The 27,483-nt window shown below is 38.3% G+C and overlaps 1 protein-coding gene across 3 annotated transcripts in view; it reads left to right on the top strand.

Annotated features, from left to right (window-relative positions):
• The window catches only part of SPPL2B (signal peptide peptidase like 2B), a 30,718-nt gene extending 4,219 nt beyond the window's left edge, over window positions 1-26,499 (top strand). The window contains exons 2-16 of one of the 3 annotated variants that reach the window (XR_012651960.1): window positions 6,126-6,245; window positions 8,626-8,808; window positions 9,506-9,595; window positions 9,958-10,097; window positions 10,928-11,070; window positions 11,933-12,029; window positions 12,185-12,301; window positions 13,809-13,890; window positions 14,748-14,822; window positions 14,957-15,019; window positions 16,072-16,171; window positions 17,137-17,214; window positions 21,152-21,312; window positions 22,310-22,808; window positions 23,216-26,499. Coding sequence is in view for 2 of the 3 variants with exons in the window: in XM_075038330.1 (XP_074894431.1) it covers window positions 6,126-6,245; window positions 8,626-8,808; window positions 9,506-9,595; window positions 9,958-10,097; window positions 10,928-11,070; window positions 11,933-12,029; window positions 12,185-12,301; window positions 13,809-13,890; window positions 14,748-14,822; window positions 14,957-15,019; window positions 16,072-16,171; window positions 17,137-17,214; window positions 21,152-21,312; window positions 22,310-22,597 (1,737 nt within the window). In the remaining variant the exon portion in view is untranslated. Of the gene's footprint in view, window positions 1-6,125; window positions 6,246-8,625; window positions 8,809-9,505; window positions 9,596-9,957; window positions 10,098-10,927; window positions 11,071-11,932; window positions 12,030-12,184; window positions 12,302-13,808; window positions 13,891-14,747; window positions 14,823-14,956; window positions 15,020-16,071; window positions 16,172-17,136; window positions 17,215-21,151; window positions 21,381-22,309 lie in introns of all 3 variants that reach the window. The other 2 variants (XM_075038330.1, XM_075038331.1) reach the window with 2 other exon arrangements.
• Window positions 26,500-27,483: the final 984 nt, after the last annotated feature.

The raw sequence follows: 27,483 nt of genomic DNA, 5'->3' as shown, positions 1-27,483 counted from the left end.
AAAGTTGTCACCATCCCAGTGTATCAGCTGCACTGCTTTGAACTTACTTCTGTTGACATAAAAACAAAACTGGGAGCATCAAAGCCTTATGGTACTGAAACAAGAAACTCTGATGCCTATGGCTCTACTTAGGTGGGAGGATAAGAATAAACTTGTAATGGCTGTTAACAGACTTCAGAACTATGCTTTGATGCTAAGTGATAATTGCTTTGTAAAAATGTTTGTTAATCCACATTCTGTATGGACGTTCTAAAACTCTGTACACCCTCTTTTGCTTTTAGCCCTGCTCATGTTCCATTTAATTCCTCTCATCCTAGATTTTTTACTTGGCTTTTAGCACAAAAACACACATAGCTTCTAAAATGTTTTGAGCACTTTGCATTAGGAACCTTTTACTCCCTTAATATTTCTTTAAAGAACATCTATTAAGTTGCTCAGAAAGCATAATTGTGTATTACTGTCTTCAGTGTGCCATTGGGGATTATTACTGAGTTCCAGTAATGGTTATCTAAATGGAAATGTAGCAATACACCCTATACTTATTCTCTTGTTTTAAAGATGTATAGAATATATTTTATAAATGTAAAACTTTTAACTGTAGAGGTTGATTGTTTCTCAAATGCGTAAAGCTGTTCAATTACAGGTAGCTAGCTCCTGCAAAACTGCCTGAAGATTTTGGAGGCAGTTGTACACGTAATATTCAAAACTGCGCTACTAAATTTATTATTTTTTTTTAAGCCCAGTCAGATCCTATAACAATAAGCAGGAAACACTTTTGTACTGGTCTTTTTGTCTGTGTTTGGATCTCTGTGGCTTGTTACTCTTGAGAGTAAAATTCAAGGTAATAATAATGGATTATTTTTCAATACTTCTTCCTTTTGTTGTAAGGGTTTTAGGTGCTATGGTTGGATAGCTGAGATATGAGTTAAAGTCCACCATGACAAATAGTTGGAGTTTTTGCTAAACACATTTTTGCCTCACCGCATATGCACAATAGTGTCTCCCTTCCTCCACAAATAGCTGTATCTTGTAAACTTGCACTTTGCTGAAGATGCTTTAATCTGCACTGAAATAAACAGTGTAACCTGCCATGCCCAGCACACTTCAGGTCAAATGTAATAGATTTTAGAGCACTTAATGAACACTGATGTTATTAAAAAAAAAAAAAAAAAAAAAAGTAAAAAGTTGCTGCATGAGTTATTGAAGACCAATTATATACAAAAGGGCTAAAAATAAAAATCTCTACCTCCTGTGTATTTTTAGGATGATGTTTCTTTACTGCTTTGCTGACATCTTGCAGTAGAATGGCATCATTTATCCTCCAAGTGTGGAGATTGTTTATGTTTAAAGGACGATTCTTTGAAGTGTTCCAAAAAGTATCTTTTTACCCTGAGTGTCTCTTGGGGGTGCAGGGTAACTACTGTGTAGTGGGGTTTGAAGTAAAGAGGGAGAAATGAGAATGATGGATTCTTTTAGTGGATTTTTGAACAAACATGTTAAGACACAACTTCGCTGCTGCCTCCAGTCATCTTTAGCATCTTGTTTCTCAGCTGCTACCTGGAGAAACAAATGTGTAAGATGTATTTGTAAGAGTGTAACTGTATAATTATCAAATCATTTCTCTGTTTAGCTTATGAATGTTAAGCTAGATGTACGGGTCAGTCTGTCGCAACTTTCTGTCTAATTCAGTAGTAGTGATGGTTAGGGATATTACCTTGTGTTTCTCGCCAGAGCAAGGTTTCATCAGTTCTGGTAGGCACCAAGTGATTTGCTTGGGGAAGACTAAATCTGAGCAATAGAGCAATTAAACATGTCTTCAGTCTATGCCTTCAGTTTTGTTTAAGAGTGCTGGACAGGAGAAAGAGACAACGAAGAATGGGAAGGAAGGGGTTGGGTCTGTGGGTAGAGGACAGTAAGGGGGATGGTAGAAAGATAAGATAGTTGGGGGGGGTGTTTGGGGGGGGGGGCGGTTATTTGGGTTTTTTCCTGAACCTGCTGCTGTTGGTGGTGCTGAACTGATGGTGTCTGCTCATCCTGTGTCCTGGGGTCACTAATGAATGGGCAGTGTTCCACCAGAAACAAAATGTGTGACTAAAGGTGAGAGCCAGGTCAGTTATTGTACGTGTTTCAGATTTTTTTTTTAAAACAAAGTGCTAAGTGTTAGTAAGGGTTATTGAGAGTTCTCATTAAAATGCCAATAGAATGGAGAAACTTCCCCTTACAATATGAAGCAAATGCTCTTGGAACACAGAAGTGATAATAGGAAGAATCCAGTTACATTAACAACGTTTAGTATTCCTAAGCACTGGATTTCCAAATCACTGGGCTAAAATAGTGTTTTGAGAATGCTACATTTAATATGTGGTCAATTTTTTCCTGACTATCTAATAGCTCATATGAAGCCAAAGTACAGATATAATAAGCATTGTCTTTTTATAGTCTATTAACAGACAGCATGACTGGAGCACAAGTCTTATGAGGAGCAGCTGAGGGAACGGAACTGGGGCTGTTTAGTCTAGAAAAGAGGAGGCTGAGGGGAGAGCTTATCACTCTCTACAACTACCTGAAAGGGGGTTGTAGTGAGGTGGGTGTTGGTCTCTTCTGTCAGGTGGCTGGAGATAGGACAAGAGGAAATGGCCTCAAGTTGAGGCAAGTGAGATTTAGGTTAGATATTAGGAAAAATTTTTTTACCGAGAGGGTTGTCAGACATTGGAATGGGCTGCCCAGGGAAGTGGCTGAGTCACCATCCCTGGAGATATTCAAAAAGCGAGTGGACAGGGTACTTCAGGACATGGTTTAGTGGGCATGGTTGATGGTTGGACTTGATGATCTTGAAGGTCTTTTCCAACCTATATGATTCTATGATTGAAGTTGCTCTGTAAGAGGACTGTGAGGCTCTGAAGTGATATTTAAAGATCAGCAAGACTCTCCTTCTTCAAAAAAGAAGCATTGATCTGGACTTGTATAATTGAATTTAAAGAGGGGGAAAAAAAACCCAAAACAACCTCAAAAGTTATTTTTTGTCCTGCTTTCTGAGCATGTCTTTTGTATCTGGACTTTTTTTTTTTATCTGAAGCATTTAAAGCTTTCTGCAGCAGCTGTGCAATGGTCAGATCTTAATCTTAAATTGAATACTTGAATTCTTAATGTGGTGGTATTCAAACTTGATCAGGTGGGTCACAGAATGCATGTGAGCAGGCTTGGTACCAAGGACCTGATGTTCAGTATTTTGCCTGAAGGAAAGGGTTCTTAAACTTACACTTTTACAACTAGTAGAGATGGTGCCTGACACTACTCCCAAGACAGTGCCTGCAACCCTGTTATTGCTGCCCTGAAGAGCATAGAAGTGTCCCATAGAACTTAATGGTGACTTGGATGATGTTAAAACTAAATTCTGCATGCCTTCTCATCCCAGCAAGGCAAAGACCGTATTGTTAGAGAGTGAAGCAACACGAGGTACCTATTTGCCACTTAGAAATTGGAAGGAGGATTTGTATCAGAGCCTTTAGACTGCAAGAACAGTAACAGTTCATGATATACTTTGTATTTCTTCAATCATTTCTGAGGGTGGGGAGGATTTACAGTTATTTTGGTTCAGTTAATATGAGAATTAATTAATTAATTAACTAATTAAAGTTAAATAAAACCACTACTAGTGGTAGGGAAGTTGCCTATACTCTTCCACAGTTGCTTTGTTTGTCATCCTGATTTCTGGTTGCCTGGGTGAATATCTACTAGGACTTGGTGTACAAGCAGAAAAGTGCATCAACTCCACAAAAATAGTTACTTTTGCAGGGTCTACGTATGGTCTTATAGGTGGTTTTGGTCTGGCTTTTTGGGTGGAAGATGAGAATTGTATCTGGTACTCACAAAATTGTGTCACTATATGCAGAGAAGGAGGGGAAGAAACATTTAGAAGAACAGAGGTCATAGTGAAGAATAAGAAGATGGGTCAATAACTCTGTAATAAGGAAGTGTTTGCTAGTACCTGCTTGTGATGACCAGTCACCCTATGCTACGCCCTAGGTCTTTCAATTTAGCTGGAGGATAGCCTGGTAACATCTGATGTAACCAAAATAGTGAGGAAATTACTATTTTGCTATGTAATATTTTGCAGGGATGGGAAGCTGAAAATATTTGTGTTAAAAGGAGCACTTTTTGCAGTTAGATGTGGTTAGAATGCTTAGCTGAATAAACAGACTACTTACAGTGTATCACAATTGAGAAGATGCCTTAAAGTGGGGTATTTGGTGCATGTTACTGTGTTTACTTTTCTCTGCAGTCCTTGTTCTCTTTCTCCAAATTCCTACAGTATCTGGCTTGTTACTTCAGTTTTCTGGAGTTCTTCAGGAGAATTGTGATGTTTCCATGATTAAGCCAGCTAGGATTATTCTTGCCACCATGGGCTGCTCCCAGTGGCAGCTCCCGTAAAAGCTGATGTAGCTCCAAACTGAAGCCAGGCTGCATGTCAACTGGAAATAACTTATACCACAAGCATGCCTTGATTAGGTGAAGACTTGAGCTTCATGTGGAGTCTTTTTTTTTTTTTTTTTTTTTTTGTACCATTTGAAGCTTTGAGGAATTAGTAATAGTTTTAAGAAAGCTTGGAGTGAAGAATGGTAGGCCAGGTTACATTTGAAAACTTGCCTGTGACTAACTGTGCATGAGGTGCACTCAGAGCTTTGAGTGTAGTATTCCTAGTTCTTCAGCTCAGGACTGTAGGTAGCCTGGGCTGTACTTGGGTGTAGAATTCAGATGGTCCTTCCACTGCAACTCAGCTCTGTTCCAGAGGCTGACCATCAAGTTAAAGGTGGCCAAAGCTCATGATTCATTATTCAAGTTAAGGGATTTTACCTATAAGCAACTGGAGCAAAACTGTCATGTTCTGCCTCTCTGACCTTGTTGTGGGTTAACCCTGGTAGGCAGCTAAGCACTACACAGCTGCTCACTCACTTCCCCTCCCACCCTCAGTGAGACAGGAAAGAAGAAAGGAAGAGTAAAAGCCAGAAAACTTGTGGCTTGGGATAAAAATTGTTTAATAAGCAAAGGAGAAGTAGAAGAAGAAAGAAAACAAAACAAGTGATGCAAAGGCAATCACTCACCACCTCCCACAGGTAGACCAATGCCCAGCCAGCTCCTGAGAAAAAGATGGCTAACTTCCTTAAAAAAACCCCTCTTTTCACTTGTTGCTGAGCATAGCATTATATGGCATGGAATATATCTTTGTTTAGTCATCTGCCTGGTTGTGTCCCAACCTCTTGTGCACCCCCCCAGTCTGTTCACTGGAGGTACAGAGTGAGAAACAGAGAAAGCCTTGATACCTGCAAACACTGTTCAGCAATAGTTAAAACATTTGTTTTTCAGCATTGTTTTGGTCACAGATCTAAAACACAGCATCATACCAGCTGCTATGAAGAAAATTAACTCCATCCTAGCCAGACCCCAGTACAGGCCTGTTGTTATGACTCTTAGATATGTAATCTTCACTACTTGTAGCAAATATAGTTGGGAGTTTCGACTGCTAGTCACTGAAGCAGTGAAAAGTATATGCAGTATATAGTCTTCAAAAATCTACGTGTGCTACCTAGGACATAAAAAGAGAGCTGATGATGCTGTGGGGTCATGTCAGACCTACAGCAAAGGTGTCCAAGGCTGAGTTTTGGAGCAGTGTGAATCTGGAATTGATCATTGCTTCAGGCTGTACTTTCAGGAGGTGGTAGGGGCCAGGCCTCTTATTCTAGCTCTCTTATCTGTTCTGCGGTAGTCCAGCTTCTTTCTATTGCTCTGGTTATATACATATATGCACCATTCTAGCTGTGTTGTTTGGGGTCGTTGTTCATTTTTTTAAAACACATCCAATAACATTTAGTGAGGCTTCATTTGATTCTTTGACCAGTTGCTGTGTAGGAGGGAATCTGCCTAATGCATCTGAAGCCTTTGTCTGAAGTATGATGGAAATAATAACAAATTCCACTTTACTCCCTGCACAGATACTGAAACTTTGTAGAATCTTTTATTTTTCTTTAAAATACAAAGGAGGATAGTCAACAGCAAGTTAAGCCCATCACTTCTGCTATTTCATGTGACCTAAAATTCTTGTAGTGAAATTTTTCTTATGTTTTCAGGTGTACTGTGAGTATGGGATGGTACATGTCCTGTCAGAGAAGGGGAGCAGCAAAGGAAAAGACTATTGTATCCTCTTCAACTCTCAGTGGGCTCATTTGCCACATGATCTGGGTAAAGCTGTAAGTACCTAGCCAAGCAATGACAGAAGAATGTATTCAAAAATGCCTTTGTTACAGGGAAACTTTTAATTTCTAACTTGGATTAGTATAATTTGAAGCAACTACTTTGCTCTACTTAGAAAATATTTTTATCTTTTAAGATCACCCTAGGCAGTGCTATGATGGCAATATTCTTTTCCAGGCAGCATGCAGAGGTAATGACTATTTCTGGTTCAAACCAAAAATCTTCCGTTTGCACAACATGATCAATTAAATGAAAATGGCACTCACCTGTGTTTGTAAAGGAGTTTTTGTATGTCAGTATGATACAAAAAGATACCACGTGGCCTTGCTGATGAACTGTGAGCTTTAGTGCTTTCTCAGTGGTTCACAGTTCTGTCGAGTGTAAGAATAAGTAGTCACAAACTGTGTCGAGCTTTTGCTGCATTATCCAAAGCTGTATGAGCTCACAGTTGAGTCAATTCTTCACTCTATTCTGTGAGAAAGTTACTGTCACTGAATGATGAAATCAGCAAGTACACTTTGAACGAGCTACTAATAGGGGAAGATGTGGAGTAGCTGACTGATACTCTGTTCATTTTATTCATTGTATTCCTTAATCTACCAGTTGAGTGCTACACAGAATTATTAATGTTCCTTATCAATGTATAATCAACTTTTAATATCCCATAGTAGGTTTATCACAACCGCCGATTGCTCCCTACATACATAAATAGCTCAGATGCTGCAGCTGCCTTTGCCTTGTGTAGCCCCAGCTAACAAACTCTTGCACTCGACCTGACTCTGTGTAACGTGAAGTCAGCACGTGTACACACTGTATCCCTTTGCTTCAACAGCAGAAAAGAGAACACAGAAGTGCATGAAGCTGGTTTGAGAGGCTTAGGGTCTTGTTCGACTGGATCTAGGCAGACTTCCCACGGAGTCTCTAGCAGTCTAGACTCTAGCATTTGTGAGAGTTGGGGACTGTACTATAGACATCTTGTTTCAACCAGTCTCATAAAAATTCACTGGAGACATATTTCAGTAGCTCTGCAGGAGCTAATGTCATCCAGAATAGCTCGCTCTGAGCTGAAACTAAAGCATTGAACAGGTTCTGATCTGCCTCCCACAGAGCACTTGGGTTGCCCATGCTATGTCCCTTGCCTATCCCTGTTTCCTTCCTCAGATCTCCCTCTGCCTTTCCCTTCTTTCACATTCTCCCTCCTCCTCCTCCTCCCCTCCAGTACTCCAGCAGCACACAATTTATTAACTGAGGTGATGCAGTCCACCAGCCTGAGCTCACTCTGATTGTGTTGTGCTCTGATAGACCTGATAAGCTTTCCTGAAACCTGGACAACCAGGAAGTGTGTGTAGAGACATTTTACTATCTCTGTAGTAGGAGCCAGGTTGGAGAGGGCACTTTTCTGAATAAGCTTTGAGCTACTGACAGCTTGACCCTTAGCTTTCCCTCCTAAAACAGTAGAGTCAGTTATACAGGTATCTGATATTGTATCATGTGCCTGTGGATTTCTAATACAAAGTGTTACTTGTGTCAGCTTTTCAGGTTAAAACTTTACCGTAACACTTCTCAAACCTAACAGCTCAACTCCTAGCAAGACTGGGGCTGTGACCTGCTTCTGTTAGCACAGTTCACACCAAGAATCAGTTGTTTGGTAGGTAATTGCATTTTTCAGGTGACTTGCAAATAAAACTGGGCAAAGATGCTCATTGCTGTTTAGGTTTTGCAAGGAACAATTTGTGATGGTGTTATTTCTAAAACCTTGAAGTGTCTTTGGGCTGTTCCTGTGTAAACATACCAGAGTAGATGTCTTTGGGTCTGAGGAGGGTCAAAACTAAGGAGTTGAGGCAGGCCTGCAACATCTCTGAATTGCAGGCAGTGAGAGAAGCAGCTTAGAATCCAGTATCCAGGTACTTAGGATCCAAAATCTCAGCTAACTGCATGTGCTTGGTTTCAAAATGGAGTTTATTTTTGTTGCCTGTGCTTTTGTACTTTAGCCTGTGTTTGTGTTTCTAGCTGTTCATACCCTACATAATCTCAGCCTGCCACTCTGTGCCACCCTAGCAATTATAAGACTTTGCTGTACTCTTCCTACATCTTGGATACATGCATCAGAATAGCAACAGTGCTGAAGGAAACACTGCAAGTGCAGATCATAACCCAAATTTTATTACCAGCAGAATTTTATACTAAAAGGTGAAGCAAGGCAGGACTCTACGTAATAGAGTGACGCACTGTTCCAGCTTTCAAGTTTCTCTGAGAATATCACTCCATTACTTGAAAGTTCTCAATTACCCTTTAGATACTCTGTGGTTTCTGCTCTTGACTTCTTTTACAATTTTATTTTATATATATGTATTTAACTATTTTCTTTCTTTTCAGTCACTCTTGCAACTGCAGGATCAGACAGCATCTGTTTTGTGTTCTCCTTCTGATGTACCTGATGGGGGATTTAATAACCAAATCCCCATGGTGATGCGAGGGAATTGCACTTTCTATGAGAAAGTGAGGCTTGCTCAGATAAATGGAGCTCGTGGGCTGCTGATCGTTAGTAGAGAGAGACTGGTAAGTCTTTCTGTCTTTCTATATTGCTGATGCTCCTCTGATGTTAGATATTGTCTTGTCTTCAGTGCTCATTGCTGTTGACTGATGCTCCTCTTTAAAATAAATGATATATATGTGTGTGTGTGTTCATGCGTATATGTACATTGCATAGCAGTGTGTGGAAATAATAAATCTGAAGGAAGGATTAATGAAACAGGAGGAGGTGCTCATTTAAGTAGGAGGAGTGCTGCGTAAAGCCCATGTAACTTTCAAGTCAAGGGCTCGGAATTATCCTTATGTCATATGAAATAATGGAATCAAAGAAGGAGGTTGGTTTCTTGACTCATACTACTACCTTCAATGAGATTTAGAGCACAGTTAATCTAGTGCTTTAGATTCAGCTGGAGCATCACCAGTGTATGTTTTGTAAAATTAGTAGTTTTGAATACTGTAGTCAATACTAGAGGCACATCAGTCATAAAACCATGACCCTGATGCGCAAAAGATACTGCTTGAAGTTTGGTTGCTGCATTTTGCTGTTACAGTCTTTAATGACTTATATTTTACTGGAAACAGGCATACATTTTGACTTTGAGTTTTTGCTATCATTATGTTCCTTTCTAGAATATTTTCTAGAATATTGCAACTTCAACCCTTTTGAAGTAGTAGAAGTATTTGCAGAAATGGATATTCTTACCTGGTCTGAACTGTCTTTCAGGTTCCTCCTGGGGGTAACAGGAGTCAGTATGAAGAGATTGATATTCCTGTGGCTCTGCTCAGCTATACCGATATGTTAGATATTGGCAAGGTAAACTTGATACTAAATGCTCCAATTTATATTATCTCCTTTAAATGAGTCACTGCTCAACAGTATTTGAAGTCCATCTTAAGAGCTTTGAATCTGTAGAGAGTTGTATTCATGAAGATTGCATTATTATGTTTTGAAAAAAAAAAAGTGAATCTCTTGGGAGGTTATTTCTCATTTTCAGAATAAAATCAAAATGGAGTCTGGGGCTGGAAATAAATATCACTAATAGTAGAGCCAATAGATTTTTCTTAAGTATTTATAATAAAGTTTGATTCTGAGGTTGCTTAGGGTAAACTAAATAACTGAACCATTGCTAAGGTAGCTTTTTGGAAGCTCTTCATAACTTGTACTTACCTCCGCAGAGTTTCGGCAGCTCAGTGAAAGGGGCAATGTATGCACCAAATGAGCCTGTGCTAGACTATAACATGGTGATTATATTTGTCATGGCTGTGGGGACTGTTGCAATTGGAGGCTACTGGGCAGGAAGCAGAGATGTGAAAAAGTGAGTAACTGGAATGCAGTATGTCAGTTTTCTTGTATTTCTCACAGGAAAAAAAAATGGTATTTATCTAAAGATCACCTGGTAGCTCTCCTAATGAGATTTAGAGACTGTCTATATAACCAGAATGGAAAAATGCTGATGTGACATTTGAAAGGCCCTGAGCCTGGTATTGGCTTTGTCACTGTATGAAATTATTAGAGTGTAATTTGCATGTAGCAGTTTAGTGTTTTGCCTTGTCAAAAATCCAAACATTTGAAAAGTTCAGAAGGAAAATTGGATAGTAATAGGCTTCCTATTTGTGCTTTTGCAAAAATCCGCCATAAAAATATATATATATGAAAAAAGATGTTTTTACTAGTATAGTGCAAAACAAACTGAGTAGGTGGCTAACATATACTATGTTTATTATGAATCTGTTATTCAAATTTTATGGTTACTTTTTGCCAGTAGGTGGAGTTGGGCAGAGGAGGTTGTCTGTGCCACACTTATTTTTAACATTTACTTTACATATACAACCTGACTTTAGGATTTCTTTAGAAGTCAGCAAATTATTCTGCAGTAATTTTCAGGATTCTGTTGGGTTCCTAGTGAATGAAGAATAGTACTCTTGATAAACTAATGCAGTAGTTATTGTTTTATGCATTGTGTTATGTCTGATGTTCATACATCCATGCAAAATGCGGAGTTCCACTGACTTGAGTGGAAATCAATGCAGGCATTGGTGTTGTGGTATTTTCCAACCCCCATGTAGTTCTCCTTGAAGATTCAGTGCCCTTTATATACTTTGTTGCAGAAGGAATGGACTGATTATAGCCATGTTACTCTTTCAGGAGGTACATGAAGCACAAACGTGATGATGGGGCAGAGAAACATGATGATGAAACAGTTGATGTGACTCCAATAATGATCTGTGTATTTGTAGTGATGTGCTGCTCAATGCTGGTCCTCCTTTATTTCTTCTATGACCACTTAGGTACTCTTAAAGTTGTATTTGTATTGATACATCTGCAATATCACAAGGCTGCCATAGTTTAAAGAACATTTTTACTGTGAAAATAATTATGAAATGGCTGTATTCTGCCATGTTTCTTCATCCCAACATGATTCAAAGCCCTGTAAGAAAACCCACCAAGTAGATTTCTATACCTGCTTTTAGTGAGGTTGGATTAGGTGATCATAGAGCTTTTCAAATGTTAAAGCCTATTAAGTAGATACAGACTTAATGTCTTCCACCTTTTATTTTTTGTCAAAGGTGTTCTCAAACCTATATTTGTCTTTCTATTATTGTTCAATTTGAAGTTAAGTTATGGGATCCAGGATCAATTTTTTTATCTTTATAAAGTTTATAAGTTTCTACTGATCACTTAGCAAATTGATTGACAGAAGAACATGAAAGCCTAATGCACTGGAACTTCAGTCCTCATATTTTTGCGGAAGTTATGAAAGATGCATCCCATTTGTATTAATTCATTTTGCTGCTGAGTTCCCTTATAATGCTTATGTATACTCATAATGAGAAGATAAACACTTCACCATAAATTGCCTTTTTAGGCTTATGATTTAATGATTTTTAAAATATTAGCACAGAGGTTTTGATTTGTTGAAGTAGCTATTGCATAAAGTACACCTGAGTAAAATGAGCTAGAATTAGATACTTAAAGAGCATAAATTTAATTAACAGTCATTTGAAGTCTCCGAATTTAACGTTTACTGGTGAAGTGTAAGCCTTGTTTCTCATTCAGGTTTTTTGATTGCCTGTTCTTTATTCAGCCAGGATATGAAAAAAAGCATCTCTTAACTTATCCTACTTGGACTTACTACTTTTTCTTTCTCAGTCTATGTTATCATAGGAATATTCTGCCTGGCTGCCTCAATTGGTCTTTACAGTTGTCTGTCTCCCTTTGTAAGAAGATTCCCTTTGGGAAAGTGTAGGTACGTGACAAGTTCTAAATCTTTAATAGGCAAAATTAAGTTTTTATAATGTTGGGTGGGTGTGGGATTTACAAGGTGATTTCATACTTAAAAACATTTATAAAGGAGGAGTGTAACTACATAGACAACAGTGCTTTGTTGTGTTTCATTTTCAGAATCCCAGACAACAACTTGCCTTATTTTCACAAGCGTCCACAGGTCCGTATGTTGCTATTGGCAATATTTTGTATCTCTGTCAGCATAGTCTGGGGAATCTTCAGAAACGAAGATCAGTAAGTGTATGCTTTATTTTCTGTGCTAGAAATGTAATATGCTTTATAGTACAAATAACTGACATCTGTAGAAGCCTAAGCTTATCCTGAATTTACACGTGACAGGAAAGAAGCTAGAGACTTGGGCAGAAGTTGTTCCTTATGTACTTCATCTTAGTCTTGTTGGTTTAAGTTACAGAAAACTGTCTCTTGTTAAGCTTGAATTTCTGAGTCCCAGTCCATATTCTGATCTTTGGCTTAAGACAGCTTTTTCAGAAGTGGTATAGAAAGTTGGACACAAGTTGTCTAACTTACTACTTCACGGTCTGCATGTGTGTTTTCTCAGAGAGAGTAAGAGCTGTGAAGCTTGTCAGATCTTTAGTTTCTCTCAGCTGACTGGTATGAGTAAATAATTCCATGTCCAGTATTGCTGCAGTACCTAATTATAGCGTGTTCTTATCACTTTAGTTAGTTTTTTGTTGTGGTGGTTTGTTTTTGTTTGGGTTTTTTTACCCCTTACCTCACTCCCAGATGCTCAGGTTTCCCCATGTATGTACATGTGTTCATCTTCTTAGTCCCTCTGTCAAGGATTCTGTGTTGGAACTGAAATGTTGGCTTGTGTTTCTGCTGATGGTACCAAAGATGTCTTGCTTGTGCTTTGGATGCCTGTTACTGCCTTTGTGGGGTCAGTTTTCTGTGTTAAGTTTGTGGATCATTCACTGACAGAACTCATAAATCCAGGAAGCATCAACTTTGAAACCTTTTAGAGAAATAAGTGTCAGACTGAGGAGTACAGAAGTACTATAGAGCTATTCCAACCTGGGATATTTAGGACTAGGAAATCCATTTTCTACCTCAAAGATGGAGTGGACCTGAGCGTCTCCTGCACAAAGCTCCATCAGCAAGTGCTCGGGTATTGATCACAACAGCATAATCTCTCATCTGCATCTACACTTTAGCAATTTTGGGGAAGCCTTAGTGTTTTGTATCTCAAATCCTACTACTTTGATCCTAGCGATCGAGAATAAAGCAAAGAGCATTGGTGCTTCTATACCTAACTTGCAAACACAATCAAGAAATAGCCTCAACTGTAGGCTTCCCTCAGCACACAAGGGTGTACACATACACACAGGCTAAAGGACCCCAGCACTTCCTATTTTGCTACCCACTGACCTCATTCAGCCAGTTTTCAATCCACCTCAGTGTCTGCTTATCCGGCCTACACTTCCTCAGTTTCTCTATGAGGATCTTATGGAAGATTCTCAGTGGGAAAGCCTTACTGAAGTCTAGATAGACAATATTCCCACTGCTCTTCCCTCATCTACCAAACCAGTCATTTCATTGTAGGAGGTTTTCAGGTTGATCAAGCACAACTTCCCATTTGCGAATCCATGCTGACAGCAATGTTGATTTCAAGCAAGTACTTTTAATAAAGTTTTTTTGTCCCAAGCGGGTCCTTACTGAGGACAAGGCTTGATCTGGCTTTCCTATTGTTTTCTGTGAAAAAATTGCTCTCCTCTTTCTTTAGGTGGGCTTGGGTTCTGCAAGATGCTTTAGGAATCGCTTTCTGTCTTTACATGTTGAAAACAATTCGCCTGCCTACATTTAAGGTATGAAAGTTAAACAGATCTAGAAAGAGGATGTTTGCCTGTATATAGCTGAACAGAGGAGCCACTTCTAATGGAGTACATTGGCTTGGAAATGCTCTTGTGTTCATATGTAGCTTGGAAGAGAGTGATGTAATGAGTATGCTGTAGACCAAGAAGTGGCATGTGATTGTTATGCATGGTGTTTGGTAACTTAAAGTTCTGTAGAGTGTTGACTACTAGTAAATCGCACACCACATGCTCACTTGTGGGTTTTGGGGGGGGGGGGGGGGGGGGTGTTTTGGTTTTGTTGTTGTTGTTGTGGTTTGGGTGGGGGGGGGTGTTGGGTTTTGTTTTGTTTTGTCTTCAAATTTGACACACAACTGATGCATCATTCTGGTGTTTCTTTCAAATCTTCCAGAACTTATTCAGTATCCTAAGGTGAAAATCAGTATCAGTCATTTAGTTGCCCCTTAGGCAGCTCTTCAAACTCTGTTTCAAGTTATCTTCACCTATAAATTTGTTTCCTTGTACAGACTGGCTAAAGTAATGTGGATACTGTTTCAAGCTATGCCTAGCATCCTCCAGAGGAAATGCAGATCTTCTTAATATTTCCTAACAAACTGAAACAGCACCATTTCCCGATTTTACATGATAAATAATTTTAGGGACTAACATGTAATTTTATGCCCAAGAATTACTTTCTTTATATGGTGCATGTGAGACCCGATTCCTCCATCTAAAATATTTAGGAGTTAAGAAAAATATGTGGTGACTTGTTTGTTAGCTTTTGCCTTGCATAGTCTTAAGTTGCTAATTATTAATTCTTTGCTGTTTCCTAATGCAAATGTAAATACCAAGTATATTGTCTCTTCCTTCAGGGTTGTACCTTGCTCCTCCTGGTTCTTTTTGTGTATGATGTATTCTTTGTATTTATCACACCTTTTCTAACAAAGGTAAGTAAAGTACTTCTCTAGAGCCTGCTGGTCACAGAGCAAACTGTAATGACCTGTTTCTCTGTGTGTTCCTAAATGATCTCAGACCTGGTGAGAGAAGTGCTGACTTACAAATTTTCCCCTTTTTTCTTTAGACTGGGGAGAGTATAATGGTAGAGGTGGCTGCAGGCCCGTCTGATTCTGCCACTCATGAAAAGGTACTGTATGCAGTCTGAAAACATGGCACTAACTTCCAGCTATTACATTTTCAACTTCTCTAAAATTCAAAGACCACAAAGCTGAAATGGGGATGCCAGTCTGAAAAGAATTTAATGTGGAAATAAGCACTCCTTAGCTCTCTGGAAAACTACACCAAACACGGGGGCAAGGCAGACTTTTAGTGGTTCATCACAAGAGCTTTGGTCTTTTATCTTGCTTTAAGAGGGTTTGAGTACAAGGCAGCTCATTAGCTCAGCTTCGCAAAAACATGACCACGTTTGTAAATAGAACTTTTATTGCTAATGAAGCATATCCATTTTTACCTAAAGAGATAAAACTTATATGATCAGTCTGTCTCTTCCCCCTCCTTCCCTGTTTTGATAATTGCTTTATGAAAAGCTGAGGCTATAGGCAAAGGAGAGGAACACAAATTGGAGACAGAAAGAAAACAGAAGTTGGTGTAGTTCTGTACTGTTTGACAGGAGCCAGCTGTATGCACAGAGCTGTACAACATGATGTGTTTCTTTAATGTACTGTATTAAAGAGAATACATGTTTGCAATGAACTCTGCCATACTGTCCCTCAATGTTGCAAATTATGTAATAAATAGGAAAGCTTGGGGGGGGAAGTCTTTAAAATTTTTCAAGTCTTTACTCTTTTGAGACTTTCATTGCAACCAGTAGATTGAAATAGAAATGGTTATTTGTTATGCATGTAGCAGTTTACCTAAATTTTTTACGTTCCTGCAGTTAAAGCAGAGTTGGTGTACCCTGTTGCATGTGAGGACTTTGAAATTAATATAGTGTTTTGAGATGTCTGTCATGGGGAGTTGTCTTGGCTGTTTGAGAAAGTATTTCATCACTCCTATCTCAAATACATTTTGTTGTCAGTAATAATCATAAAAGATTTTAAGGATCTATAATATTAAAAAAGATACATTTGCTGTATTTGAAGTCTACAGTTTCAGTACAACAGGAACAAGTTCTGGTAGATGGTGTCAGTATGTAGAGAAAACAGCTTTTCATAAGGCATGTGTCTCTCTCATTCCAAGCTCCCAATGGTCCTGAAGGTTCCACGACTGAACTCTTCACCGTTGGCTCTGTGTGACAGGCCTTTTTCTCTCCTAGGATTTGGAGACATTTTAGTTCCAGGTATTTTTGTTTAGCATGTTAAGAATTTTACTTGTTGCACACTCATATTAGTTTATTCTGCTTGTACTTCCGCTTCAAGTGGGAAGTTTGATTTGACTACTATAAAGCAGATAAATTTATATGTATATCTTTTATGTTTGGGTTTTTTTCTGCACTATTCACTTTTTCCATAAGAAATTAAATGTATTAAATTAATCTTACGGTTCAGTTTCACATGCAGTAATGTCAAATGTAGAGAAATCTCAAGAGTTGATTTAGCAACTAATTTTATAGTATAAAACATCTTTAATAGAGGAAATTATTTGTCCTTTTGCACATTATTTGAGTACACATGTATCTGACTACTGAAAACTTCATAATTTTGTCAGTCATACAACATCCAGTGTTTCTACTACACCTTCTCTCAAATTTGACTTTAGATAGTATGTGAAAGTATGCCTGGCACCACTGCAGGTGAAAACAAGTATGCATCTTCTGGTTGTCAGATTTCTTCTGAGAAATCATTTGTTTATTTTCTTACATTTTGGGAACTATGAACTCTGTCATCCCTGTCCATGTCCCCTCCTCCCCGCGACCTATAATAGGCATAGTTATTAACAATAAATTTCTACTGTCTTTACTAGGAGCTGGAAGGGATGAACTTACTCTTATTCTTGTTGTGAACACTGTATTTTTACAGCTGTTTATTAGGGATGGGATGACGTTTTGTATCTAGGATCCGTGTATTTGTAGATGTTAATTTTATTATTGGAGTGATTCTGTTGTACTGGGCTTGTGTTATCATGTAACTGTTTTGCAAGCTGTGCAGCCTCCTGAGTGATGCTGTCATAGTACTTGGGCAACCCTGTGTTTAAGTAAATGTCGAGGAAAAAAAAAATCTTAAGTTCCTAGATAATTTGATGGGTTTGTGTATTTTAATGTGTGAATGGTTGAAAGCATGTTGTAACTGTTCTTTCCTTTCCTAGGCTTACTAGTAGCCTATTGCCATAGATTTGATATTCAGGTGCAGTCGTCCAGAGTCTATTTTGTAGCCTGCACAATAGGTATGTATAAGTGTGACACCTGAACACAATACCTACAGGGGTTGCTCCCTTTAAAAGCATACCATTGATCTTCTATTACGTAGTTTGGGTGTTTTTATTCTTCTCCTCCTTTTATTATTAAACAAATATTTTAGCTAAGTACTTTTGAGGCTAGATCTTCCATCACCAAGTTATCTGATGTTATTTTCCTGAGCTGTTTTGTCTGCCGTATATAAGGGGAGCTTCTTGTTACCATGGCTTGTCTCACTATAACCCTTACATCTACACTATCTTTATACATGCTTAGCTACTCATTCTGGTTTCTTGATTCATGAATCTTTGAGTTTATTGCGTGTGACAGTTCAGGTTAGGCATGTCTTCCTTTGACTTTGTTCTTAACTTTTTGTGTGTTCTAAAAATCTGTGAGCTATGATGCAACGAGTTGTATTATGGTGGCTGTAACTCCTCTAAATTAGTTTTCCTTTAGTTTGTAGAATCCACAGAGTTACATGCCATGGACTTAAAAGACAACTGATTAATAGGATCCTACAGATTTCTGTTGGCTTTGTTACAAAGTATTTATGCTAGCAAAGACTTAAGATGCTTGCAGTTAATGTCATGAAAAATTTTCGTGAAAATCTGCTTTAGAAATTCTTTTGAAAAAATAACTGGGTTCTTGGAGACTTATAGCAGGGTTAGAGAGATGCTTTTATTTCAATGTACCAAATGTTACATAATGTCCTCTCATATATACTTAAATGAAACTGTTGTCTTACCTGGTACTTTGAAAACACATTTACAGAAATTGATAGAAAAATATTGTATCAGTGAAGAGTCAGCAGTGTACTATTGCAGCAATGAACACTAACCACGTACAGGGTTGTGTTAGCAAGATTGAGTCAGCAGTATGAGAGAAGTGATTATTCCCCTCAATTTGGCAGTTAAGACTGAGTCTTAACCAGGATCCCTGGTGCGAGACAGACTGACATACGGGAGTAAATCCGGTGGAGGCCATCAGGATGGCTGAGGACTGGAGCACATGATTTTAAAAGAAGAGAAGGCAAAGAGGACTTTCTGTTGTTGTCCACAGCTACCTAATGTGAGGATGCAGAGAAGAAAGACAGACTTTTCTTACGGGTGCACAAGGATAAGATGTGAGGCAATGGACTTAAGTCACAAGAAGAAATATTTTAACTAGATATAAGGAACTCTCAGTAATAACATAATGTGCCCTGAAAAAAAACACTTTGGAGAATTGCAAAAAGTTATCAAGTATTCTAATCATAGAATCGTTTAGGTTAGAAAAGACCCTTAAGATCATCAAGTCCAACTGTAAAGCTAACACTACCAAGTTGTCACAGACGAGTGTTTTAGATCACTTAAAGAATCACTGTCAAAGGTATTAGCAAAAGTGATTTTAACATAAATTTATGAAAGTGCAACTTAACAGAATTTGATGGCAAGATTCACTATTACTTACTACATGGAAGAAACATACAAAGGAATATCAAGTTAGAATCGATTTAGGATGATTTACACAGAAACCAGAGATGCAGAAAGGTAAGGGAGACCCTCCCATTGAGTCATGAGGTTCAGAGTGGACCCCCTTGCTTTCTAAACTCCATTTCAGAGAGGAGTCTAGGTGCGGCTGGATCCAGACTTAGTCCCAGACTTGGTTAACAGTTTATGGCTAATGGAATTAGCTACATGGATTTCATTAGACATCCATTCAGCATGCTATCAGTCACTTACCGAGGATCTGTTGCACATAAGGGCGTCTCTTAGTCTCAGGTAAGTAATCTCAAACCTTGATGTTAAAGAAGTGCCTTCCATCCAGGAGTCTGATGTTAGTTTGCTCCATAGAACCCTAGGTTTCCTGAAGTAGAGACTCAGGCATCGAATTTTAAAAAAATAAATAATTTTATAGAGTGGTACAGCAGCAGGATCGGCTTGAGCTGGGTGCCTCCAGGGTGGGACCTGAACAAAGAAATCCCTGGGCAATTATACCCTTACAGACTATTCACCTGCCCCTCACGCATTCTTCACACTCCAATAGTGATTCTGGTCTGAGATCTTCTGACCCCTTACTGGATTCCTTCACTGTCTCCAGACAGGCTGTTATCTTGTCAGGTTGCAGGTGCTGTTGACAGTTGTAGCCTCCTTATCTCCTGGTTTGCGCTGGCTCTGGAGATCTTGTTTTGCTTGAGTAGGTACAAGTTCAGTAAGTTCAGCAAATCTAGGTGAAAGTTTGCAGCTTGAGGCCTAAGGCTTCAGCAAATCTAGCTACTCATGCTAAGTAAAGCTAAGCAAACAGCATACTAAATCACACAATGTTATACCTCTAAGTGGTTCATTCTATTTTAAAACTTGCTTATTTGAGCTAAACAACTAATGTCTCTTAACACTGAGAGGTGTCCCTGCTCAAGGTGAGAGTTGCCTAGCATGCAGTCCAGTTGATGTCCAGGGAGAACTCAAATTGGGCTCATCCAACAATCTGGCATTGGTAAAAGGATCTCATTGCTTTGAGGAGTAACCCCAAGAGGTGCCTGAACTCAAGGGGAGATCACCACCATGCAGCCATGCTGTCTAGCAGGGAGAGCTCAAAGGTGGCTCACTTAGGCTGTCATACGTATGGGATAAAGCGGTTGGTTGGCTCATAGTCAAATTGCATACCATGGGAGACGTATGCACAAGACTCCTTGTACCCACAATTTTCTTTGTTCCTCAATAAATGAGGCTTGGAAAAACCACCTGCTATTCATATGTTAATTGCATGATCAGTGCTCGCTGTGTGTCTCTGCCCCTTTTGTGGATTTCCTAGAGGACTTGCCTGGCTACAGCTCAGGCCTTTACCTTCTTTGGAGCCAGTACCAAACTACTGCTAGTTTGGTTAAGGGGAGGAGTGGCAGGGAGTGCATCTGTCACACAAGTCCCCCACAAAACCATGTCGCTAAGCACCACATCTACATGTCTTTTTAAATACCTCCAGGGATGGTGACTCAACCACTTCCCTGGGCAGCCTGTTCCAATGCTTGATAAACCTTTCAGTGAAGAAATTTTTCCAATCCAAACCTCCCCTGGTGCAACTTTGAGGCCTTTTCGTCTTGTCCTATCGCTTCTTACCAAGGAAAAGAGACCGACCCCCACCTCGCTACAACCTCCTTTCGGGTAGTTGTAGAGAGTGATGAGGACTCTCCCAAGCCTCCTTTTCTCCAGGCTAAACAACCCCAGTTCCCTCAGCCACTTCTCATAAATCTTGTTCTCTAGACCCTTCACCAGCTTCATTGCTCTTCTTTGGACACTCTCCAGCACCTCAATATCCTTCTTCATCTAGTTCCTGAATAGAAATCAGTTGGGTTTAGCTTCATTGTTCTGAAAGTGTAATTGAAATGAATTACGTTATGAGATCCTAGCTGCTTCTGTTTGATGTAATAATTTTTGCAGAATATATGCAGAAATTAAATAGAAAGTAATAACAAATTATAACATACAGCTGGATTGTTGTTTTTTTGCAGTTTTTTTAGGGGTGCTGCAGGATAGTAAGAAACAGCCAAAGCCAAGCCAAACAAGAAGCACATGTTATAATGGTCAAAATAATTGTCTGTATCTGAATTTGTAAATACGCGGCACGATATTTCACTTGTTTGTGTTGCCTTTCTCAAACTGCTTAAGGTAATGATTTAATTGCACAGTGTGGACTAGGCCGATCACACTACTTTCACAACATGTTATTATAGGTAGAAAGTCTGTAGTATCTCTAAGTAAAGCACTATTCCAAGCTTACATTGTGTATATAATACATTGTGTCTAAAGAGGCATGAAAAAATTCTGGAGATGTTGTTTTACATGCTACTTGAAAAAAGTTCCTGTTGGAATGCTTATCTAGCTAATTATTTAGTTGTTCTTGAACAGAGCTGTATCTGAATAACTGGGTTTTGCTCGTTTTGTTTCCTTCCAGCATATGGCATAGGCCTTCTTGTGACCTTTGTTGCCTTGGCATTGATGCAGATGGGCCAGCCCGCTCTCCTCTACTTGGTGCCCTGTACTCTTCTTACAAGCTTTGCTGTGGCTCTTTGGAGAAAGGAGCTTGCAATGTTCTGGACGGGCAGCGGCTTTGCGGTGAATACCAGTTTGATATGAGTGTCTTCAAGAAATACTAATATTATAAAAACCTAACTAGAATTAAAGTTGAGTAAAATATTGCAGTATTATCAAACAAAACCAAAGATTTTTGTTTTGCTTGTTTGCTTTTTTTACATACTTTTTTGCCTCAGTAACATTTTCTTTTTTTAATGTCTATGGCCACTTAAACTGGCTAATGAAAAGTAAAGTAGACCTTGTCTGTCCTTCTTGATTCTGCCATAATTTTACTCTTTTGATCTTTGTTGAAAGTATTATTATTTATTATGGGTAAAATATTAAAATAGTATATAAAATGTAATGTTTTATAGTATTACATAAAATATAGCCTTAAAAATATTTTTCTTCATATTTTTTCAATAGCCTACAGCTTATGAAGTTAGAAATCTAGCTCAATATAGTAAATTATCACTTTGTTTCACTGTGGTAGAAGTGAAATTAATTTGATTCCAAAAGGAATAATTTCTATTGTGATGCATCATTATAGATTTGAATAATTACTTGAAGGGCAAATCTATCAAGCTAGAGGTTCCCCCCGTGAGTTTTGTTATTCAACTATTTGTGATAACCTTCACAACTTTCCTCTAGAGAACTGAATTTAATTGTTGGAAAAATATTTGAGATCATCTGAAATGTGATGGAAAAGTTGCCAGTTGTTGTACACTGATAGTAAAGGTGGGCAAAACCAGAGAATGATCAAGTGCCAAAGTGCTGTTTGCCTGTTGCTGTGTAATCAGCAGACTGCATCTAAAATCGACAAGGAACTATCGGGCAGAAAGCAATTAAACACATTTCTGGAAGAAAAATCCCCTTGTGTACTATAAAACACAAAGACAGGATGTATGCACGTGTCCCATACTGGAGAAGAATAGAGATGGTGGACCTTTAATCTTCATCTTGCATGACCATCACTCCTAATAACTGGACATGGTAGTTCTTGCTTTCCATCATTCTGACTGTGATCTTCTATTTACAGAAAGACCTACCTCAGCCTCCCTTGGTGATAGCTCCTGTCAACTGCCCTGAGCTTCCCAAAGATAGCAACGTACCAGCCTCTCAACAAGACACAGAGCAAATGACCAATCCTACCCTCCATGTGAAGGAGCTGCACAGCCCCACCTCAGCTGCAGAGGAGCTGGCTGATACTGACACAAAGATGGACCAGTCAGAGATTTCGGTCACGCAGAGCGAGGAACCAGCTGCTCAGAATAAGGATGACCTTGAAAGCAAATGCCTAAATGGAGAGCAAAAACAGTTGGAATAAATGACATAAGAACTCCTTATTTTCCCTCACAAACATATCCATATAAAACCAGTATGTATTTAGGACTGGTTTAGTAGTGTTTGCATTCACTGAGGAACCTCACTGGGAGTCTGATCATCAAATCCAACAATGAATGTTCTGCCTCCAGCTTTGGTACAGCTATACACTTCAAACACCTTTCTGAAATATGGTGCTCTACAAGGGTTCTGATGTATGGATTTCAATGATCATTTTAATAGTGAATGCCTTTGACCATTCCATTTTCATTTTACCGGGGTAGTATTAAGAGTGTTTATTTACACAGTACTCTGTGCTTGCGTGGCTATTTTGCTGCTTTAGCATAGTGTAGGTTAATGTGGAGGAAAAGCATTGAACAAGTCTGCTACAATGCTTAGTTGAGAGAAACATCATAGGTTTTTTTTAGCACTTTCCCTATTGTCACCTTTTACTTTACTTTTCCCTACTTGTCAAAGCCATTGATACAAGGGAATGCTTTAGTATAAACTGACATTCAGGAAATGCAGAGAATGGTTAAATTACCAGCCTCTGAAAGGATTTATACTACCGTGGTGCATTAAATGCATCTCTTAACTTTTTTGTCTTTGTTTTTACTTCCAGGTACCTGGCTTGGCTACTAGTCTAGTTTAAAAGGCAGGATGAACGGAGCTACAGGAAGCTTTCTAAGCACTCATATGAACTCTAGGGGCTGTCTTTGAAGATAAACAGTGTTTGTCACAGAACACTGTCTGGAAGCAAAAGCATATTAAGAATGTTTAATGTTTTAGAAATAAAATACAAGCCAAATAAGTAAGAAAATAGGTAGTAGCACTATGCTAAGCTTAATAGGCAGTATTTTCATTGGGAAAATGTTAAAGTAAAGCAGTAAAAGTTCATATGTTTGTGGTTTTGAGCTTCTACTTGTTATTTGTTTAAGGAATATAATTGTGATTTCTAATTCTGAAGAAAGTAATCTGCTGTTTTCATTCCCAAGGGAGCACATATGGTGCTATAGTCAGTTGTGGTTTAAAGCTACTTGCTGCTCAGTAACTAATCAACTGCCTCAGTCATGTTTTGTCTTTGTCACAAGAGGAGCCAAAGCATGGCCTGTCAGATTCTGGAATGAGGCTGTGATCTAGTCTATTATTTTGCACCTCTTGCTACATGACATTGTGAAGGACTAAATGTATGAATTTAAAACTCTTTGGGGTGCAGCTGGTCTTACTTAGTATTCCTGAAATTGTGTGTTTTCCTGTATAACACAATTGAGTCTTTTATGCATCAACTTTAGTACACATAGAGGGATGATGTGATTTGCATATTATTTATTCCATCTAAGAACATTTGGTTTTATCAAAGTTGTCTGTTTTACACTTAAATGACAATCCCAGAAAGCCTCAAACACTTCCCATTAAAACTGAAATAGAAAATGGAAGTATTCTAGGATCCTAGAATATGGTTCCAAATTGCATGGAAGAAATACTCTTAAGAGTATTTTAGAGCCTGAAATGTCATTTACAAAAGTATCATCACAGTGACGCAATCAGAGGCAATGCTTTTAAATTAAGAGTCTCCAGTTGGCATGTTGAGTTGAATTCTGAAGCTCTCTCTTTTAATGTCTGTCTGTCTCTCTTAAATTTCAGCCATTGTCTTTTTGGCTAGGTCTTCCAAAAGTTTGCCCTGTGCTTTTTGGATGATAACTTCTGTTTTAATCTGTTTCACATTGGGTGGATAGTATTCTTTCTCTAGAATGTGAAAGGCTTTCTGTAAAACCACACTATGGCTTCAGAGTTTTACCAGCTTCTGCTTAAAGCCTCAAGCACTGTCTGGTAAGTTGATTTAATGGTGAGTTTCTTGAAAGGCTTCCTGAGTCCAAAGGCCTGCCCTACCTTTAAGTTACAAATCACCCTAATGGAAGATAGTAGTACTAAGAGAACTGTTTTTCAACCTCCTCTTTAATGGACTATGTTACTTTTGCCAGCAGTAATTGGAACCAATTATTACTAATAAAAAGCAACAGAGACATTTTATTGAAAACTTCAGCCAGCTGGATTATGCCTTAATTTAAGCCATTGTATAAGTACGTATATTAAATTAAGAAAACAATCTTGTGTTTAAATAATGAACTTGACAAATAGCAAGAAAACAAGTTTGGAGACTGACTCAAAGTTCTATGTTTTTTTGCTTTGATTGTCTTTCAGTCATAATGTTATTTAGAATAGCTTTGTATATACCTAAAAGCCAGTAGCTTTCTGATGATGAAGCATTAAGTTTTATCATCTACTTGAAAGTGTATTTTAACATTTGTTCTCATGTTGTGGGTTAGGAAACAGTTTATTTCTCAAATTATTTATAACTCAATTAAAATGGAAGAATTCATAACACTTAACTTGTAGGCATTTAACACTTGCTTTGCTCACATTGTATTCTAGATAGGTCTGCTTGGAGCACATGCTTCACCTTATGTTTCTGGAGGCTGTCCATCTATTTTTAAGTATGGTGTGGTTTGGTTTTGTGTGGGTGTTTTTCTCCAAACTACAAAGATCAATGCAGGAAAAAAACCCAATAGCTACTCAATGCAATATCTTCGGTTAAAGTATGTAAACTGGCAATGAGTTACATACTTTGACTATTCCAGTACTGTACAAATCAGGTGACCCTGGTGCACCAGTTTGGCTGTGACTGTTCGGACCCTGATCTTGGGCAGTTCAATCACTTCCATCAAAAACCAAGGCTCTGGCTTTTTGTCTTTCAAAAACCTCCCTGACCAGCTTAATGTAAAACTTAATGTTGTATAGGAAAATGTGAAGAGATTGTTCAGTGTAGCTGACTCTGATTTTATTTGATGATTGCAGGTATACATCCCACACCAAACTTGAGTTAAAACGATCAAAGTAATGAAAGTAATGTTAAAAGTAATGTTGATGTGCTTCTTGTTTACATGTTTCACATACTAAGCCATTAGCTAACTATCTAAAAAACCAATAATAAGGATTCTATTTCTGAAAAATTGTGTATGTTCAGGGGAAGCAGTTGTTTTAGTTTAAAAAAAAAACAAACAAAAAACCCAAACAAAACCAAAAATCAAAACAACAATAACCAACCCCACTAAAAAAAAAAAAAATTAAAAAAAACCACAACCCAAAAAACTCTTTGGATCACAGTAGTGAGGATCAGATTCTTTTCAGGGTCTGAAATTACTAAATATCAGTGTGTTGGACCAAGTGTTTTCTTTTGAGTGTGTCCTCCTGAAGGGCTGCACAAATGCAGCTGAAGGTAGAATGCAACCTGAAAGACTTTAAGTGTGATGAGTAAGGGAGAAGTTTCCCAAACCCTATTAAATTCAAAAATATATTCTGTTTTTACCAGTGGCAGTAAAAAAGAGCACATCCACATATGTAAGAATTATACTTGTGAAAATATTTAATGCTTTCTCTAAGCTTGGACAAATGCCAGAAGACAGAAAATCTGCAGCACAGCATGTTTTACAATAGGTTTATTAACATGTCTAATAGAAAGCTTCATTTAGAAAACTGTTGATTTACTTTTTTTTTCCTCCTTCTTTTATATTGACCATACCAAATTTCTTGAACTCTTTATGGGATGTCTTGATCTCAGATAATCAGTCAAGCTATTCCTTCAGAAGCTGTTCTTTTCTTACAGTAGCCCTCAGTATGCTTTTTGCTAAGAATGCCTTGTGAGTCTTGATGTTTTCCTATAGATTCTTGCTTTGAAAGCTCTTTCAAAACACAATACTTTGGTCCATATATATGCTCGGTATCTCCAGGATATCTCACCCTACAGTTTGTAGAACTTTTCCTAGCTAGGCAATTAAAAAAAAAAAAAAAAAAAAAAAAGGTGTTCAGTGACAGTGTTGCCTTGAAGTAAATTCTTACATGCTGCTATTTTTGTGCAAGATCCTGTAGTTTTGTTCTTGTCTTCTCTTTAGCCCCATGGTTGGGTAGTGCATATATTTCTGGTCTCTTGCACTACGCTGGCTGTTTAGGATGTAAAGCCCTGTAATATTTCTTTTTAATGGCAACTTTGTGGAGTATCAATTAACAAAACATTCTTTTGTATATGCTTTCATTGTTTGACATGTTATTTGTAGTACATTCATGGGTAAATAAGCTGGCTAAGCAGTAACGTGCAACTACTGCATATTGACACTTGACACGCATCACACTGACACAAGTCAGTGCTTGAAATACAGACATACCAGCAGATCCAAATATTTGTCCAAAGCCTGCAGAGATGGTGCCTGTTTCCATGACAAATATAATCTCTGACATTTTAAAATAAAATCTGTAAGGGCTGCGTCTTCAGGAAAATGAGGACATTATTATTAGAGAGTCCAGAAGAGAACAGGAACTATGATCAGAGGTCCAGAAAACATCAGCAACAAGGCAAGATTAATCTTCAGGTATTTTATCTAGAGTGTGGCTTCCCAGCTGACTGGCAGGACATGAAGCACAGAGTTGCACTATCAAGCTCTTTGCCTTTTCAGTTTAGGCTCTATGCCAATGGTGCTAGGTAGGATGGAGAGAGAAAGGATAAGAAAAAAAGTGAAGGTGGCTCAGAAAGCACAAGGAGACACTGGAAAAGAATGCCAGTAGAAGAATTTACTCCAGAGACGTCCAAAACAACTACTACAAAGAAAAGACCTAAGGGCATATATGACAAATATCCAAAAATCTGAAATGCTACTGCAAAGTGGAAAAACAAACGATTTTTTTTTTTTCTTTTTCAAGTAGGGGTGGCATTAGAATTAATAGACTTAAATTATAGTAAGGGAATTTTGGGGCTGGTGGTAGAAAAATCTCTAAGAATGGCTAACAACTTAAGTGGTTAGCCATGGGAAGCATATGTAAACCTCTATGGGGTAGGGC

This window comes from Buteo buteo, chromosome 10 (assembly GCF_964188355.1).
Source record: "Buteo buteo chromosome 10, bButBut1.hap1.1, whole genome shotgun sequence".
NCBI classification, from domain to species: Eukaryota; Metazoa; Chordata; class Aves; order Accipitriformes; family Accipitridae; genus Buteo; species Buteo buteo.
Note: the sequence above shows the minus strand (reverse complement) of the source record. Positions and strands in the feature narration are given on the sequence as shown.